This window comes from Embiotoca jacksoni, unplaced genomic scaffold, assembly GCF_022577435.1.
Source record: "Embiotoca jacksoni isolate LCO1_2020_lvr unplaced genomic scaffold, fEmbJac1.0.p SCAF_14, whole genome shotgun sequence".
Lineage (NCBI taxonomy): Eukaryota > Metazoa > Chordata > Actinopteri > Embiotocidae > Embiotoca > Embiotoca jacksoni.
This window is the reverse complement of record NW_027185274.1, coordinates 6,176,249-6,191,506: the sequence shown is the minus strand read 5'-3', so window position 1 is coordinate 6,191,506 and position 15,258 is coordinate 6,176,249. Positions and strand designations below refer to the sequence as shown.

Below are 15,258 nucleotides of genomic sequence, written 5' to 3'. Positions count from 1 at the left end.
TAAATTGGTGGTCAGGCTTTAATGGAATTAAAGCAAATAAATCCTCAAGATGAAAAAAAAAAGATGATAAGGCAGTTTATATAACTCTCTGGTTTTGGACCTTTTCCACTTCCTTCACTTGGAGAAATGAGTCCAATAAAACACAGCCCTGTGGGACCTGTTGGTCATTTGTTTTGGCTCGTGTCCGTACTTTCGTGACCTCTGCAGTGGATTAGTGCAAAGTCACAGTAAAGAGGGACACCTCGGGTACTGTGTAATGTGAATAGGCCTGTTCACTGTCACGGGACCCTCAGCCTGCAGGGTCTCCTCTGCCCAGGTCAGAATAAGGACCCTGCTGGCTGAAGGACTCCAGAAGAGGCTTTATGTGAGCTCAGCCTCCAGGAGATGTCAGAACAATCACGAGGACGAGGCTTAATCACTAAAGGGCACACAGCGGTGGAACGTAGTCAACTCATTTGGATGTGTAGACAAGATTGATGGAAATCATCTGTTGTTGTACTAAAGTTGATTTGATTTGATTTGATTTGGAAGAAAATGTACATTGCTAAGTCGTCTATTTTGTTGTTGTTTGCATTGCAGAGACAAGGATCTGGTGCAGCTGCTGGCAATAACAAGACCTCTGGAGCACAAGGTAAAAAAAACCAACAACAACAACTCTTTAGTTACATTATGACATGTATTTTTAAAGATGTGATTTCCTTTTGCAACATGATGTTTTGGGGGCTTTGTTTTTTTGCATCATTTTTCAAAATAAAACCAGCATCACGACAGCTTATGTTGGTGGAGACAGTGACGGAATGATTGAAGTGAAGAGAGGATGAGACAGAGGGAGGGGAAGTGGGCCACAGTTTACAGTACATGATGTATCTACGATGAGCTTTAAAAGGCACATATTACATGATTGACAGTAACAGGGGCTGAAGGACACGCGCACACAAACACACAGATGACCCTCGGGGCTTTCCGTCAGATCCAGTCATGCTCTTACAAGAGTTCAGAGTGGCATGTCATCGTTTACATGACATGGAGAGTATTTAATAAAGCATTTGAATGAGTTAATTTGTCATTTCTTATCAAATTCTCTGCATATGCGGCACCCTCGTGTCATGAGCATGTGACTGTAGGATCTTGAGAAGTGTGTCATTTATGTTGGACGTTATTAGTTATCGGTAATAACTCACCGTCCAGAACAAACACACTGCACAGTGCAGTGTAAACATTTTTAGCACATGTCCTGCTTGACTGCAAATCAACTTGCAACTTGTTAATATGGTTTAGTGCGTCTCACTGGGGCCATACACTGTATGGCTATACAATTTCTCATAAATCACTTGGCAAAGCTTCAGCTCGCGCTCAACTTTAATGTGCTGACTCAGCTGGGTAAAACAACACAGACAGCAGGAGGCAAAAAGTGAGATGACCATCAGCTTCTGGAAATGCATCTCTCCGATGATTGCCTCCTTGAGCAGAGATAGACTGCTTGTATCAGTTGGGTCCTAGGGGAAATAAAGATCAGCTCCATGCACCAAGTGTGTTACAAATCATGTTTATTGTTGAGCTTTCTGTCATTAAACCCATCACTGCAAAGCAAATAAAGGCTTCAACGATAAAACTAATATCCTCCCTGCTTTCACCTCCTCTAAATCGTGGCAGTGATTTGATGTGTCGCCCTGACTCAGCAGCACATCTCTCCGAGTTGGACGCAAATAGAAGGAATTATTTTGATATTATGAAACTGTGACTTCTGTACTTTCTTGAGAGGATAGTTGTTGTTTGGAAATAACTGACAGCTCTACAATTTTACAAAGTTTTGCGTGAATGTGTTTGACATGTAAAGATTAATTTGGTATTAATGTAAAACGACCTGTTTTGGCACACGGTGTTGACTGCTGCTGTTTGTGGTGCCAAACTGTAAAGTTTGTAAATTATACACACAAGCAGCCTTATTTTTGCTGTTACAGCAGCTACACTATACAATATTATTTGTGCACAACATTTAGGACTCAAAATCCAAAATACACCAAATTAATTAGTTTTCAATGAGCTGTCAAACATCTTACAGATTTTTAAAGCTGCTATTTCAGTTCATTGTTGGGCCACCAGTGAGCATCTGTAACTGAACACACCCCAACTTTCTACAGTGTATCCAGCACATCTGCATGTTGGAGGCAGTCAGAGAAAGACCTATTTGACCAACTGTTCAGCCCAGTTATTGCATATGTTTTGTCTTCTTCTTGAGTAAAAGACTCTGGGATAAAAACGTCAACACAAAGCCAGAGCAGCTGCACCTTTTTCTACTTTTCAAACACGAGAACTACTTTTTAATCAAATTCACATTTGGGAGGTTGACTAGCTTTGTGTTCATGTTTCTACAATGTTTTTTAGATTAGAAACACATACCGTCGTATGTTTCGCCTTTGATTTTGTAATTATCAAAGGCAGGAAGTGTGACTCAGTTTTGGCTTTTTATATTTAGGCTTACAGCTAATGAAGTACTGTATATATTAAAACAGTTACATTTCAAGTTTTATAAAGTGTGCTACCTTGAAGACATGGGTGAACGACTCGCATGGTATAATTGCTTTCTGGACTTGTTGTTTACCCCTTTTAGCCCTCAGATTCCCGGGGGATCAGCGACAGCACTGCGACTTTAGAAACACAGATTCTCAATCTGAGGAAATCAAAAACAGGAGCAATGACCCTCCCTGCCGTGTTATTGTGTCTACGTATGTGACAGGCAGGCTGCTGTGACATTTGAAATATTAGACTACAAAGATGTAAAAAAGAAAAGCATGCGGTTATAGTTATACAAAACAATTAAAGCAATCTCAAATATTCTGTCTCTTAATTTCTTTAGTCCATGTCAGAGTGGAATAAATGATCTTCTATGTTTCTGCAGTCTGGCTGAGATGTAGATGTGTCTTTAACAGCCAGTAACCTGCCTGGAAACAGTGTTAGAAAATAAATCCGGCATTATTTTCCATTGAACGACGCCATAAACCACACTCATGCAGCAACTGACCCTGTTTGAAAAAAATAAATCGCCCTATTAAACAGAGTCACAGTTCAGCTACGTTATTCACCAGCAGCAATTAAAGGGATCCAGATTATCTCGAGCAGTTGAAACATGGTGATGCAGGAGACTCATTTTTCACTGCCTGTAAAACTCAGGTTTACCTTTCTGCTCACTTAATATAAAGAGAACGTGAAGGAAAAAAACTTCGCCTGCAGTACACACACACACAAACACAAAGTGCTCCTTTGTTGTCTGACCTTGAAAATTAATTCGAAGTCTGTAAAAACTGCTTTCCCAGCGCGTCTGAAGTGTGTCTCTTAATACAGAGACATGGAGAGAGAGGGAGAGCTCTTAGAGTGGGCGAGCAGGGAGTAACACTCCTATTGACTCTCGCCCACTCTACATCCCCCAGCACACAGCAGAGCACAGTCTTTAGAGAAAACCTCTCACAGACTCAAGGACAGTCACAAACAGACATATTCATATTCACTGGAGCCCATTTTGAACTGGGTATAAGTCCATGCAGCTGGGATGCATCTCAGTGATGCAGCAAACCTGCTATCAGCAGTAACAGGGAGGCTGGAAGTGTTCACTGTAAAGATAACAGCACAAGTTTGAATGCTTATCAAGAGGATACAATTGAATTCATTTTTTTTTTCAATTTGCTGCTTAGTTTAGTCTTGATGAAAAAAAGACAGCATGAGGGTAAAAATGTATTTAAAAAAAAACAAAAAAACAAAACAGGTTTCTTGAGTTGACCATAAATACCAAAACCAAACTGCTAAAATACTCCTGCATTAAAAGTGTTACATAAGTAACAGTATGATTCACCTAAATGATCCAAAACAAAAGTACAGAGTTTCCTCTTTCTCAGTGCTATTTTGTTTGATGTATTATGTTGCTGGATTATCAATATTTTCATGTTACAGCTGGGTGATATGGAGCAAATTTTACCACTGCAGAGGGAATTTCCAAATAGTGGCCAGCGCTTTTGTTTATCTAAATCACAGAGGCAACAGGGCCGTTATCTGTAACAGGCTTATGCAAGAGACAGGGTTTTATTTTTGGTGTTTCTAAGGCATATTTAATCATATCATAGTTAAAGGTCCTCTCATTTTCTGATCTGCTCTTACTTCAATTTGTTGTTTAATGCAACCGTCCCCTGTATTCACCAGGATTGTATTAATGTTTTTATTTATTTTAAAAATAAATTCATAATAATGCACATTTCCACTAATTCCCTCTTAATTCCATTTTACTCATGTGTGACGACACAGCTACACGGGGGACCAGAGTGCACGACACAGTGGGCAACAGACTCAGGCGATCGCAGACTTTACATAAAATATCAGGACAAAAACACAGTGAGTTGAGTGCTGTTACACGAACAGGCAACAAAAAACAGAGCAGATAAAAGAGGCAAAAACTCAAGAAGTGATAGACGAGGAGTAACAAACTGGAAAGCAATGAACTCACAAGGATGAACAAAGACTCCTTGACAATTGAAAAGGGGGAGAGGCAGAACTAAATACAAAGACTACTGATGAGCTAATGAGACAGGTGAGCACAAGACCTTGCTGGAAAAAAAGAGAATGGCAGGAAGTAAAAGGAACAGAGGCAAGACGGCAGTGATTTCAAAGGAAAACAGGAAACGTAACAAACTAAAAATACAGAGCCATGACAGCAGTGACTTCCTCATTCCTGACAACAATACGGTTTTACTCACTAATTTCTCACCACTTCCATTTAGTTTTTTTAGATTGATAAACTGACATCACCTGTTGTCAACTGTTACACTGACATTATTTGAATACTGGCTTTTAAAAGTGGATCATATGTCACAAGATGATTCTGTGATCAGAATTTACGAGCTGCTATAGCTATCAAATAAAGTAGAACATTTGTAAAGGAATAAAAGTAGAAAATGGCCTGAAATGAATGTACTCAAGAAATGTACAGATGTGTACTTGAGTCAGAGAACAGTGTCAGTTTCCACGACTCGAAAGAACCTCTTAACGTTGCTCAGTGACATTGGTCAACATGGTTGGAGTCCAGATGTTGTGTACTTGTGCCATATGTTCTTATTTCTTTCCTGACCTTATGAGTCCAAGTGCAACACAGACTGTCCCTGTCACGGCAGCAGCTGTTCCTCCAGCGTTACATGTTACCGTACGAACAAACCACGCTGACGGCAACATTAAGGCGTAGTACACGGTAATCCTCGGCTAAAATGCTGTCATACAGGAAGTACTGTCATCATCCACGTATTCATGTGGGACATTACAGATGAAAACCACCTGATTTCGGAATGTAATTGTTACGCTGGCAAAGCGGGACAATGTGGAAAGTGCTCCACCAACAGCACCTCCCCTTTCGTTTCAAACAGGCACAGACGTAATTTAAAATGGGCTCACCTTAGAGATCAAAGTCATCCTTTCATAATTAGCTTGCGACAAACTCTTAAAGTGAAGATGACCCATTTTCTGGGTACTTTTTAATTAGCTTTACTGTACTAAATTATAGGCATAATGAATTAATCTTATTCTGTCAGATATTGTGAGTAAAGGCTCGCTGTATCGCTGTTTCAGAAGCATTCGATGCTGGAAAGAGCTGAAATCACATATTTCCTCTGCGGACCTTTGAACATCCCACGTTTTCGGGTTTCTTTGTTCAAATCTGCCACCGGGTCCAAGTAGGTTACACAGACGCTTCCTCGCCCAAACAAAGTAAAAGTTGACACACGGTGGAAAAACCAAACACACAGTATCAATCAATACTGAACCATTCCTTCATGTGTATTAGTTTATTGATCGCCGAGGTCTCTCACGCTTTGCTGCCCCTCTGGTGTTTCAAGGCCTCGGGGGGTGGTGGATATTTCCTTGACTTTCACACATTGACTTTCAACTACAGACACACAAATGCTGGCAATCGCACTATGCACACACACAAACATACATTTCCTGAGCACAGAAATATGCATTCTGCTTGCGCACAAGTTTGCAAACGAGTCGATCAAACACTTATATGTCTTTTAAAACATGCAAAATACCTTTTAAGTCCGCATCTTTTAGCCGGTGGATGTTATGAGCACAGACCAACAGCAAACATTACAAAATTACAGGGAATTAAAGTAAAAAAAAAAAAATAAAAAAAAAAAATTAGTTTGCGTTTTTGGGTACAATTTAGAGGTGTAGAAATTGGTAACAAAAAAGTCCCAAAAAGTGCTTGCTCTTAAATTCATTGCGTGAATATTTAGGTCTGGCTATGCTCCATCGGAGATTGTTTCCAGTTGTTGCATCCTAATGGACGTAAACCTCAGGTTAATCTTGAAACTACTGAAGCAGCCTTTCACCAATCAGCATTGACCACCATATATGATATATGTGATGCGCAGAAACCAACCAAAAGAAACGCTCCTCCAAAGTGAGCAGAGTGCAACACCACGTTGGTAAATTAGCATGCCAGACGTTGATTTAAGGATGCAACAATCATTGGTCTGTCTCTGGCTTCAACTCCTCAACATTTGCCAGTGTTGCTACAACTTTTTGAATCTCTTCATCGAGATGTACCACCGCCTTCGTCGTTGCAACTACATTTCGAAACAAACACTTCAACATCATCGCACCTCACCACCCTCACTAGTTGTTGATTGGTCCAGTCTACAGAGTGGCTGAGTACACCTTCATGTGAACCGTTTTTCCAGACAATAATCACAACGACCACTGAAGCAGTGAGCAGGAGGCAGGTGGAGCCAGACTATACTCCAAACTCCATTCAATGAATTCATACACTTTGTTGGAGTTGGCTTTCCCATATAATGAAAAATAATGACTACTTTGATTTACTTTTTTCTCACTTGTATCATAGTGACTTTTTTTTTTCAAAAAGTATTTCTTTACTTTTCTTTTCTTTTTTCTCACATCTATTTGTTTTTATGTATCATTTTTAAAGCAGCCATAAATACAGTGCTGAATATCGGTCTCCAGAGTTACAAAAGTAAATTTGCATATTAATATGAAAATTTGCGGCACAGTGAATTATAGTTACAAATAAAGTACATCACATACTGCTGTATTTTCAGACCAAACAGATGTCCGCATACTGTGTAAAACACTTGAACATCGAGTTTCATTTTACTTTTCACAATCTGTTTCTCTTGTCTGAAGGTCTAAAAGCCTTCTTTTATGTGCCTCATTCCTCGCTCACACAAATCCCTCTCATGGCTCAACTGGTTTTAAGCAGTGAAATCAATAAGACGTCCCAGCTTTCACTGAGCCTCAGAGCGGCTTTTTAAAAGACACTTTGAAAGACAGTCTACAAAGGATGGTCTTATCATGTCACTTATGAATCCATTCGGTTTAAACTATCGATAAAGTTAACAACATGCAGTAAAATCATATCATGAAAAAAGTAAATCTCCTGAGCCGCAGACCCCGGAGCACGAGAGTTTCGATTTCAGCAGCTACCACACAGACGCACCATAAATACATTTTTCAAGATGATCCAGGAAGACACTCTGACAGCAGATATTACACACCCATTAGGCGGAGACAGGGGCACTGAAAGTGCTGCCAAAGGTAATAGGCTTGGTAATCTGTTGTGTGTGTGTGTGTGTGTGTGTGTGTGTGTGTGTGTGTGTGTTGAGGAGGGGATGAATCCTCAAACTGAGGAAAATGATCCATCATTGTCACATTCAACCACATGCCTCCTGTCTTATAGAAATGGATGAAAATCTGCCCTCAGGACTCAAAGCCTTCATCAATATGATATGATTATTTTAGATTGATGCATGTGATTTGTCAGAAATATTAAACTGGACTTAGTTTCTTTGTAGTGGGCACAAACCACCAACTAAACCATGGTTGACAATTATATAGTTATATAACAAAGTAAGTGGTTAATATAACTGATGTTGGAGAGAGTAATAATGATCGAGCTAATTTGTACTGGAGTGGCAGATTAAAAATCAGAAACAGTGTAAAAAAAATTAAAAATGGAGCATTTTAAAAATAATGTAAGGAGCAGAAGATGGAGGTCTAAAATGCCGCCTGACGATCAGTTCAGTGCCTTTAAGAGTAAGAACAAAGATTGAGGCTTTCAGGCATCCAGCCCGGTACAGGTAGCAGCTGGAGCCCAATGAAACAAGACAACATCGACAAACTGTCAGGAGACAGGTGAATATACAGGCAGAGCTGATGTGGAAATTGGAACAGGTGTGCAAGTGGACGGAGACGCTGGATGAGGGAGTCACCTGACTCACTTGGTAAAAGGTAACAAAGATAGAGCGCATGTAGTGGACAGATGAGGAACGTCAATGACTTCAACTGCTCATGTAGAAGCAGGGGCCAAAAAAACAGGACATGTGGCTGAGAGCAGGGTCAGAAAGCCTGACATAATGCATGTAAAAAACAGACTTGATGAAAGAAGTGCAGAAAATTCATCATTGCATTTTCCGCCCTCAAGACAGAAACAACTGTAGCACAACATTAGTTCAGGCAGTTCACTGAAACTTACTGATTGGCATCCACTGTTTCATTCATGCTTCACAATCACTGACTCATTCACAGCTGTGTGGCTATCAGCTGACCGCAAACATCCAATCAGATTCATGCAGGTATACAGCCACATTGACCTGATACTTCAACTATTAATGTGTGGATACATTATGTTTCAGATATACTCAGCACTCAAAATAAATATTAATCAACGCGAGATGAGAAACACAAGAAAAGTAGCCATTTTCAAACAGGCGTAAACCTTCGTTTACTCTGCCGATCCTCAAATGCAAAAGCTCCCGCAACTTTCCTCACTGTTGCAACCTCCTACTAATGTTGTATATTTTTGTTAGAGGTGACAAAGACAAAAATATTTCAGTGTTGTTGACCAGCACTCTGATTGAAGCATAAATCTATAAACATAAAATGGTCAATCCCTTCAAATATCTGTCCCTGACTGAAATAACAAAAAACTTTACTATTTTCATTACTTTGCTGAGCTTGATATGTTCCCAGTAACAACTGCAAAACTCCCTCCAGCACTTGAAGGCAGCACCACATCACATCCGTCCTCTGCTTTTACGCCTCACTCTGCCAATGTAGACATCTTAAAAAAACAACAACTAATAATTTTATATATATGTGTGTGTATATATATGTATATATGTGTGTGTATATATATATGTATATATGTGTATATATCACCCGCTTGTAGCGCAAAGATTAGGAACATGTCTGGAGCTGACACGGCAGAAGGCTCGGCTCGATAGCTAATGCTGCAGGGATGAACACAGCAGGCATTAGAGCGTTGGAAAATTCAATATCAATTAATGCAGGATTCAAAGCTCGGCTTGACACGGCAGTTAGTGTTTCCTTCTTGAACAGCAAGAGAGTGGTACCCAAGCTCGGCCCCAAGGGAACCAGAGGATTAGCTACACAGTCGATACACGAGTCGTCTCTCTGCTTTCCTGCTTGTCTGTCGTGTGTTTCTCTATACCAAGCTGTACTGACCAAACTCAAGCAGATCAGTCCTTTGCTGGACTATTGTAAGGCAGAGAAACTGAATACACCCCTAGGTTGAACACTGATTAATAAAAAGGTTAAAACAACAACAACAACTGATGATTGGGTATAATTTTTGTAAATACAGACCAATAACACAATAACATGATCCTGTATATTGCCGAAGCGGTGCTTGGATGAACCTCTGCAGGGGGAAAAAATAAATGACATTTATTCTTGACAGTTATTCTTGGTGGCATAAGCCGTTGCTGACAGACATTAAAGCCACAGTGAAACCTGCTCTGGGTAAATGTTAGCTTGTCACAGCCTCACAAAGTCCTAAAAATCCCTGCTTCAACACAGCCTACAGCTCCTGATGCTCACCTCTTAGGAGCACGTTCCCTGGCAACAGAGAACAAATAATAGCAGATGAAACGTTTTTACGTCAGTAAAACCCTCATCGTTTTTCAGGGGATCCAAAGACACTTCACGAGTTAAAATGATATAGACAGAGCAACATACTAAAAACATATAAAATATATTGATATGTGATTTGAACACTGACAGATTGCTGCGTGATGTGTTTAGAGAGTCTCAGAGGGAGGGGCCAGCTATGGAGAAGGCTCTGTGGCCCCAGGGCCAGTGCCTGGTCCTGACAGGTGGAGTCAGGAGGGCGGCATCAGAGGAGTGGAGGCTGCGGGAAGGAGTGTGATGACAGAGCAGGTTTGTGAGGTAGGAGGGGGACCTGTGAATGAAGAGAAGGACTTTGTGAGCCAGAGGAGCTTCTGGAGGACAGAGGTGATGTGGTCCCAGGAGTTGGAGTGGATGAGCTGGCATGCAGCAGAGTTCTAGATGTACTAGAGTTTATCTGGGACTTTAGATGATGTGCCATAAAGAATTCTCTTGCTGTAGTCAATTGTGAGAGATGAACACATTTTTTTTTTTTTTAAGTAGAAAAAAGCAGTTCTGGTGATTTGACTAACGTGGTGTTCAAAGAAGAGGTTGCAGATTAATATATACAGTCTGACTCACCAAAGTTTATTATAAGGAAGTTGGCTTGTATCCATGGTTTGATTTCAGTAAGGGAGTCGTCAGACTTTAGTAGGGTTGAGATGGATTTAGTGGAGATGTAGAGCTGGACATCATCAGTGTCGCAGAGGAAGTGGAGAATATGAATTGGATGTTGTTGCCAAGTGGGAGCATGAAATCTGGGGGACGCCTTGGGACAGAGCAGCGGTGCAGGAGGTGCAGTTGTTGATGAGCTGTCGTCTGTTTGTGAGATACGACTTTACCGGTGATAAGGAGGGAGAGAAGAATGGTGAGAGGATGGTGTCAAAAAAGTCAGAGAGGTCGAGGAGAATGAGAATGAGATGAGTCTGAGAAGATGAGAAGGTTGCTGGTAAATTTGCGGAGGGCTGTTGCTGCTGCTGAGCGGTAGTGCGAGTCGGAACATATAGGCTGTGGGTATAAGCTGACTATTTCGGTCATTATTCTCCTGCCCTTCCACTATCTGTATGTTACCGTTTTCAAATTCCCCACCGCAACAGGAAACAACAACAACAACAACAACAACAGCAAATTTTGGATCATGCGACACGGCAGGTCTGCTTGGTTCTTTATAGTTTTTTGCAGGGATTTAGCCACTATTACGCCATGGAGAGTTTTTTTTTTTTTTTTTTTTTTTTTTTTTTACCCCTAAAGCAGAATGATATTTTATCTGGCAATGCAAGACTAAATCAGCGGAGCTTGGATTGAAATGGTTAAAACAGGTTGTTGGGCTTTTAAATTAGGAGGCAACATGTTCCAGTATTTTTCACAGTGAGGGAGACTGGAGATGGGCTGGAAATCGCTGATGATATCAGGGTTGAGTCCAGTTTTTTTTGAGGATGGCAGCAACCAGGTTGGACAGATTGGGCGACTGAACCACAGCTGTAGGAGCAGTCAGTGATTTCTGTGATGAGTGAGGAGATAGCTGGGAGACGGTCCTTAACAAGACAGGACGGGATGGGATCCAGAACTCAAGTGAAGCATCTCATTCCAACCATAAAGTAGGACAGCTCCACTGGGGACAGAGGGGAGGGCTGACAGTCTGATCCTTTACTCCTGATATTGCTATTTTTTCATGTTTCTAACCATTTGATGAGTAACAAAAATCAAAATAACAAAACTACACTGAGATATGTGGCAGCTGTACCAATGAATGTTATCTCTAATGAAGAAACATGATTGAAGAAAATGTATTAAAAGCTATCATGTTCATACAAGCCTCATAATACATTACATATTATCTCACCAACAAGCATCTACAGTTTTTTCATGAAGATGAATAGTTACTGGGGGTGCATGTTACTTCATTGACCAGCAGATAAAAATACAGTTTTTTTCCTAATGCGTGCTAAAACCAGCTTGAATCAGTTTTCATTGGAATTACAGTCGTGTCCTCTTTGTCAGTGTTGGCTGAGCTCCAGAGAGGATTACGAACTGGATCAATTTATGCTTTGCCCTTTAACCTGAGAAACAACTGTCCAGACTCCCCCATAGCAACTCTGCTCCACTGTTACGAGGAGCGATGAGGTTTATAAGGAACACGGTGGAACATTTTATAGTCGAACATTACATTTTATTACTGTCTTCCCCACTCATAAATTCTGTTTGTTTATTCTAACTGCTGATACTGAGGTACAAATCTGAAAGTACCAGTAAATGAGTGGTTGTGAAATGTAATAAATGAAGTTTAATACAGAACAGAATTACAGTACTGCAGTACTATGACAAGTGTGAATAACAAATTATCCTGTCTCATATATTTTTAAAAGTATACTTTCCTCCAGCAATGCATACTTGATGAAATACTTGATTATTGCCCACTAAGCGTTAAAAGACAGCATACCTTCAAGCAACCGACCGTTTGCTACAACAGTCAAACTTTCTGTTTCTGTTAAATGAAACGTTAAACATTTATGAGTCATATTGTGTCTCCGGCTGACTTCTCAATATTTCATGCTGACTTATTTTAATCTCATAAAATGGTCTCCTATATATAAATTTTTCTGGCTGGTTAGACACATTATGCCATGCTAAATACCTTCCCCAGAGTTAGAAAGTTAGGATCCGCACCTCATAAAAGACACGGAAATAAAGAAACTGTGCAGTTCTTGTCTCGTAGTGCAGAGATAGTCATACAAGTCATTGTAAACACCTCTAATAAAGAGCAGGACAGAACCTTTATCACTGCTGGCATCCAGGACCGCCTTACATATTGTAGGGAACTCCTATAAAGTGGACGTGCTGGTCTCAAAAGGATCTTTTAACCTGGAGCAACGCAAAATAATATAAACAATACAAAACAACGTGGACAGTGATGTGCTTCTTAGCCTTACAAGTAACACGCGAATAGTGCTGTACATGGTCATATTGCTTTGAATAATATTGGTGTAATTTTAAAATATCATGATAATGGCAATACTCCAACTTGTTGACGTAATGACCTCACACCGCTGTGCAGTGTGACAGTATGACATTTGTTACATGTGCAACTTTCCTAAAGTAACAAGCAGCCTGGCTGAAAGCAGCTCAGCAGTGTTGGAGTGAGTTCGAAACAGAGGAGCGATTTCAATAGTGTGGAAATGGTTTGATTTCAAAAGATACAACAAATCCCAGAATTACTATTATTTTTATTTTATTAATATTTGAAGGCAAACTAGCAAAGTTTACGCCGATATATAAAACACTTATTTTGTTGCAATTGTGGGTTCTTTAAATTGATAGTAAAATATTTGTTTATATTGTCAAGAATATTATTATCGCAGAAATACCATTAAACATAGGGATATTATTTCAGACCATTATATATATAAATAAACACACTACTGCTCTTGTTTCTCAATTTGGAAGGGTAAAAAAAAAAAAAAAAAATACACCACCTTTTTAAATTTTCATATGCTTAGTATTGCTCCAACAACAGCATAATGCACACAGTGCAACATGAGGAGAAATCACCTTGAGATTGGACAATCACTGTGCAGAGGAGTTTCGTCAATGTCAAACTTACCTTTTTCTCTTTCCTTCCAGATGCGTCCAAGACGGACGTCCCGGAGGACTTTGACATCGACATGGACAACCCGGAGACTGAAAAGGCAGCGGTTGCCATCCAGTCCCAGTTCAGGAAGTTCCAGAAGAAGAAGCGCGTTGAGAAGTCCTAGTGAGCACCATCTTGCTCTGCCACTGTGTGAAGGAGCGGCAGGTGGAGGCAGCGGCACAGTGACGATGGTGTGACATTTGCATGTAAACAAATTCATACCGGTTGGAACTCCAGGGGTTGTGATGGGGCTGGGGGGGGAGAGAATGCAATAGCCTGTTACTCATATGACATGTCTGTGAATTTTCATTATCCTATTATTATAATTACTCATATTTATTATTTGACTACTGTATCAATAACTAAGTAACAGAAAGAGTTATAAAGATCTGGTTTCTGTCCTGCCCTACATGTCCCATAGATCATGAAGTATAGGTGGTGTTGTGTTAGAATATGTTTTTGTACTTATCCTCATAGTTACACCTGCACCATCCCTTTCTGTACCGCTTCGGCCTATGTTTCCCTAAAAAACACCTGTACTTTTGTGAGTAGATGGAGTTAAAGTTGATGTTAGACTGAAGGTTGTTTTCAGGAAACTTAGCCTTAGCTTTTCATCCTGAACAGAATATTTCACCCAGAGGCATTTTTTTTCTGACCTGCATGGTACTATCAAACTGTGTATCGATATACATTGAATAAATAAAAAGCTCTGTGTGGAAACGGTGTACAGAGCATGCAAATACCTGTCAAACACCTCAAGCTGCATGTGGCTGCCGAATCGCTGCAGTATGTATGCAGAGGGATTTATATTCTGATGACAAACTATAAATAGAAACTCCTCTGAATGAGCCTGGCTGAACCTATTCCCTTCTCAGCTTGATGACCTTCTCCATGTGGAGCCGGGCTAACATAGCGACAGATTCCCACTGGGTTGTTCTGTAAATTTTAATTCAGGATTATAGGTTGATATCTTTTCATGAAATGCAGAATCATTTTTTTTTTTTTTAAATCTAGAAAAAGTTTTCAATAGAAGTTTGTATAAAATAATTCTGGCTCCTGTCTTTTAGCTGTGTGAATAAACAACAGGGCGGCCAAGATTTCAGCTGCAAGCAGCTGTTACAAACAAGTCTTCCTCCTTTTAAAGTCGATCACAGTACGTCCATCATTATACAGCACACAGCTCAGGCACATCGTGTGGTCTCCCTCATTAGTCTGCACCAAGAAACATGTAAGCCAACACTGGCAAAAATAATGTGTGTTTTAAAGCCTAAAGTCCTGTTTCAAAATAATGACATTGTAGCAAACTAAATCCCACAAAACACATAATTATAGCTAGCAGGTTGTTTTATACAGCAGAGTTCATATTTCATCATGCTGTGTGGACAGCGTAGTCGGTTGGTTGGTTGGTTGGTCAATCAAAACTCAAAATTAAAAATTTCAATATGTACCTCTAGTAATTTTCAAATATTAGCATCCATGCAAGACCAAGATCAAGATTCAAGGGTGCTGGTACATAAGGAAACAAATTCAGTTCTCAGGTCCTGAGAAGATGGTGAACATGGTTGCTCTGTTCCAAATAACACTCATTATTCTAAGTGCATAAGCATGTTCACATTGTCAAGTACAGAAACATCTTGGCTACGTAGCGAAAAGGGAGGAACCACAGA

The 15,258-nt window shown here is 40.1% G+C and overlaps 1 protein-coding gene across 1 annotated transcript in view; it reads left to right on the top strand.

Annotated features, from left to right (window-relative positions):
* The window catches only part of pcp4b (Purkinje cell protein 4b), a 38,914-nt gene extending 24,598 nt beyond the window's left edge, over positions 1–14,316 (top strand). Inside the window, exons 2-3 of the mRNA XM_069147612.1 lie at positions 580–631; positions 13,585–14,316. Coding sequence (XP_069003713.1) covers positions 580–631; positions 13,585–13,715 — 183 coding nt within the window. The 3' untranslated portion in view covers positions 13,716–14,316. The remainder of the gene's footprint in view (positions 1–579; positions 632–13,584) is intronic.
* The last annotated feature ends 942 nt before the right edge of the window (positions 14,317–15,258 follow it).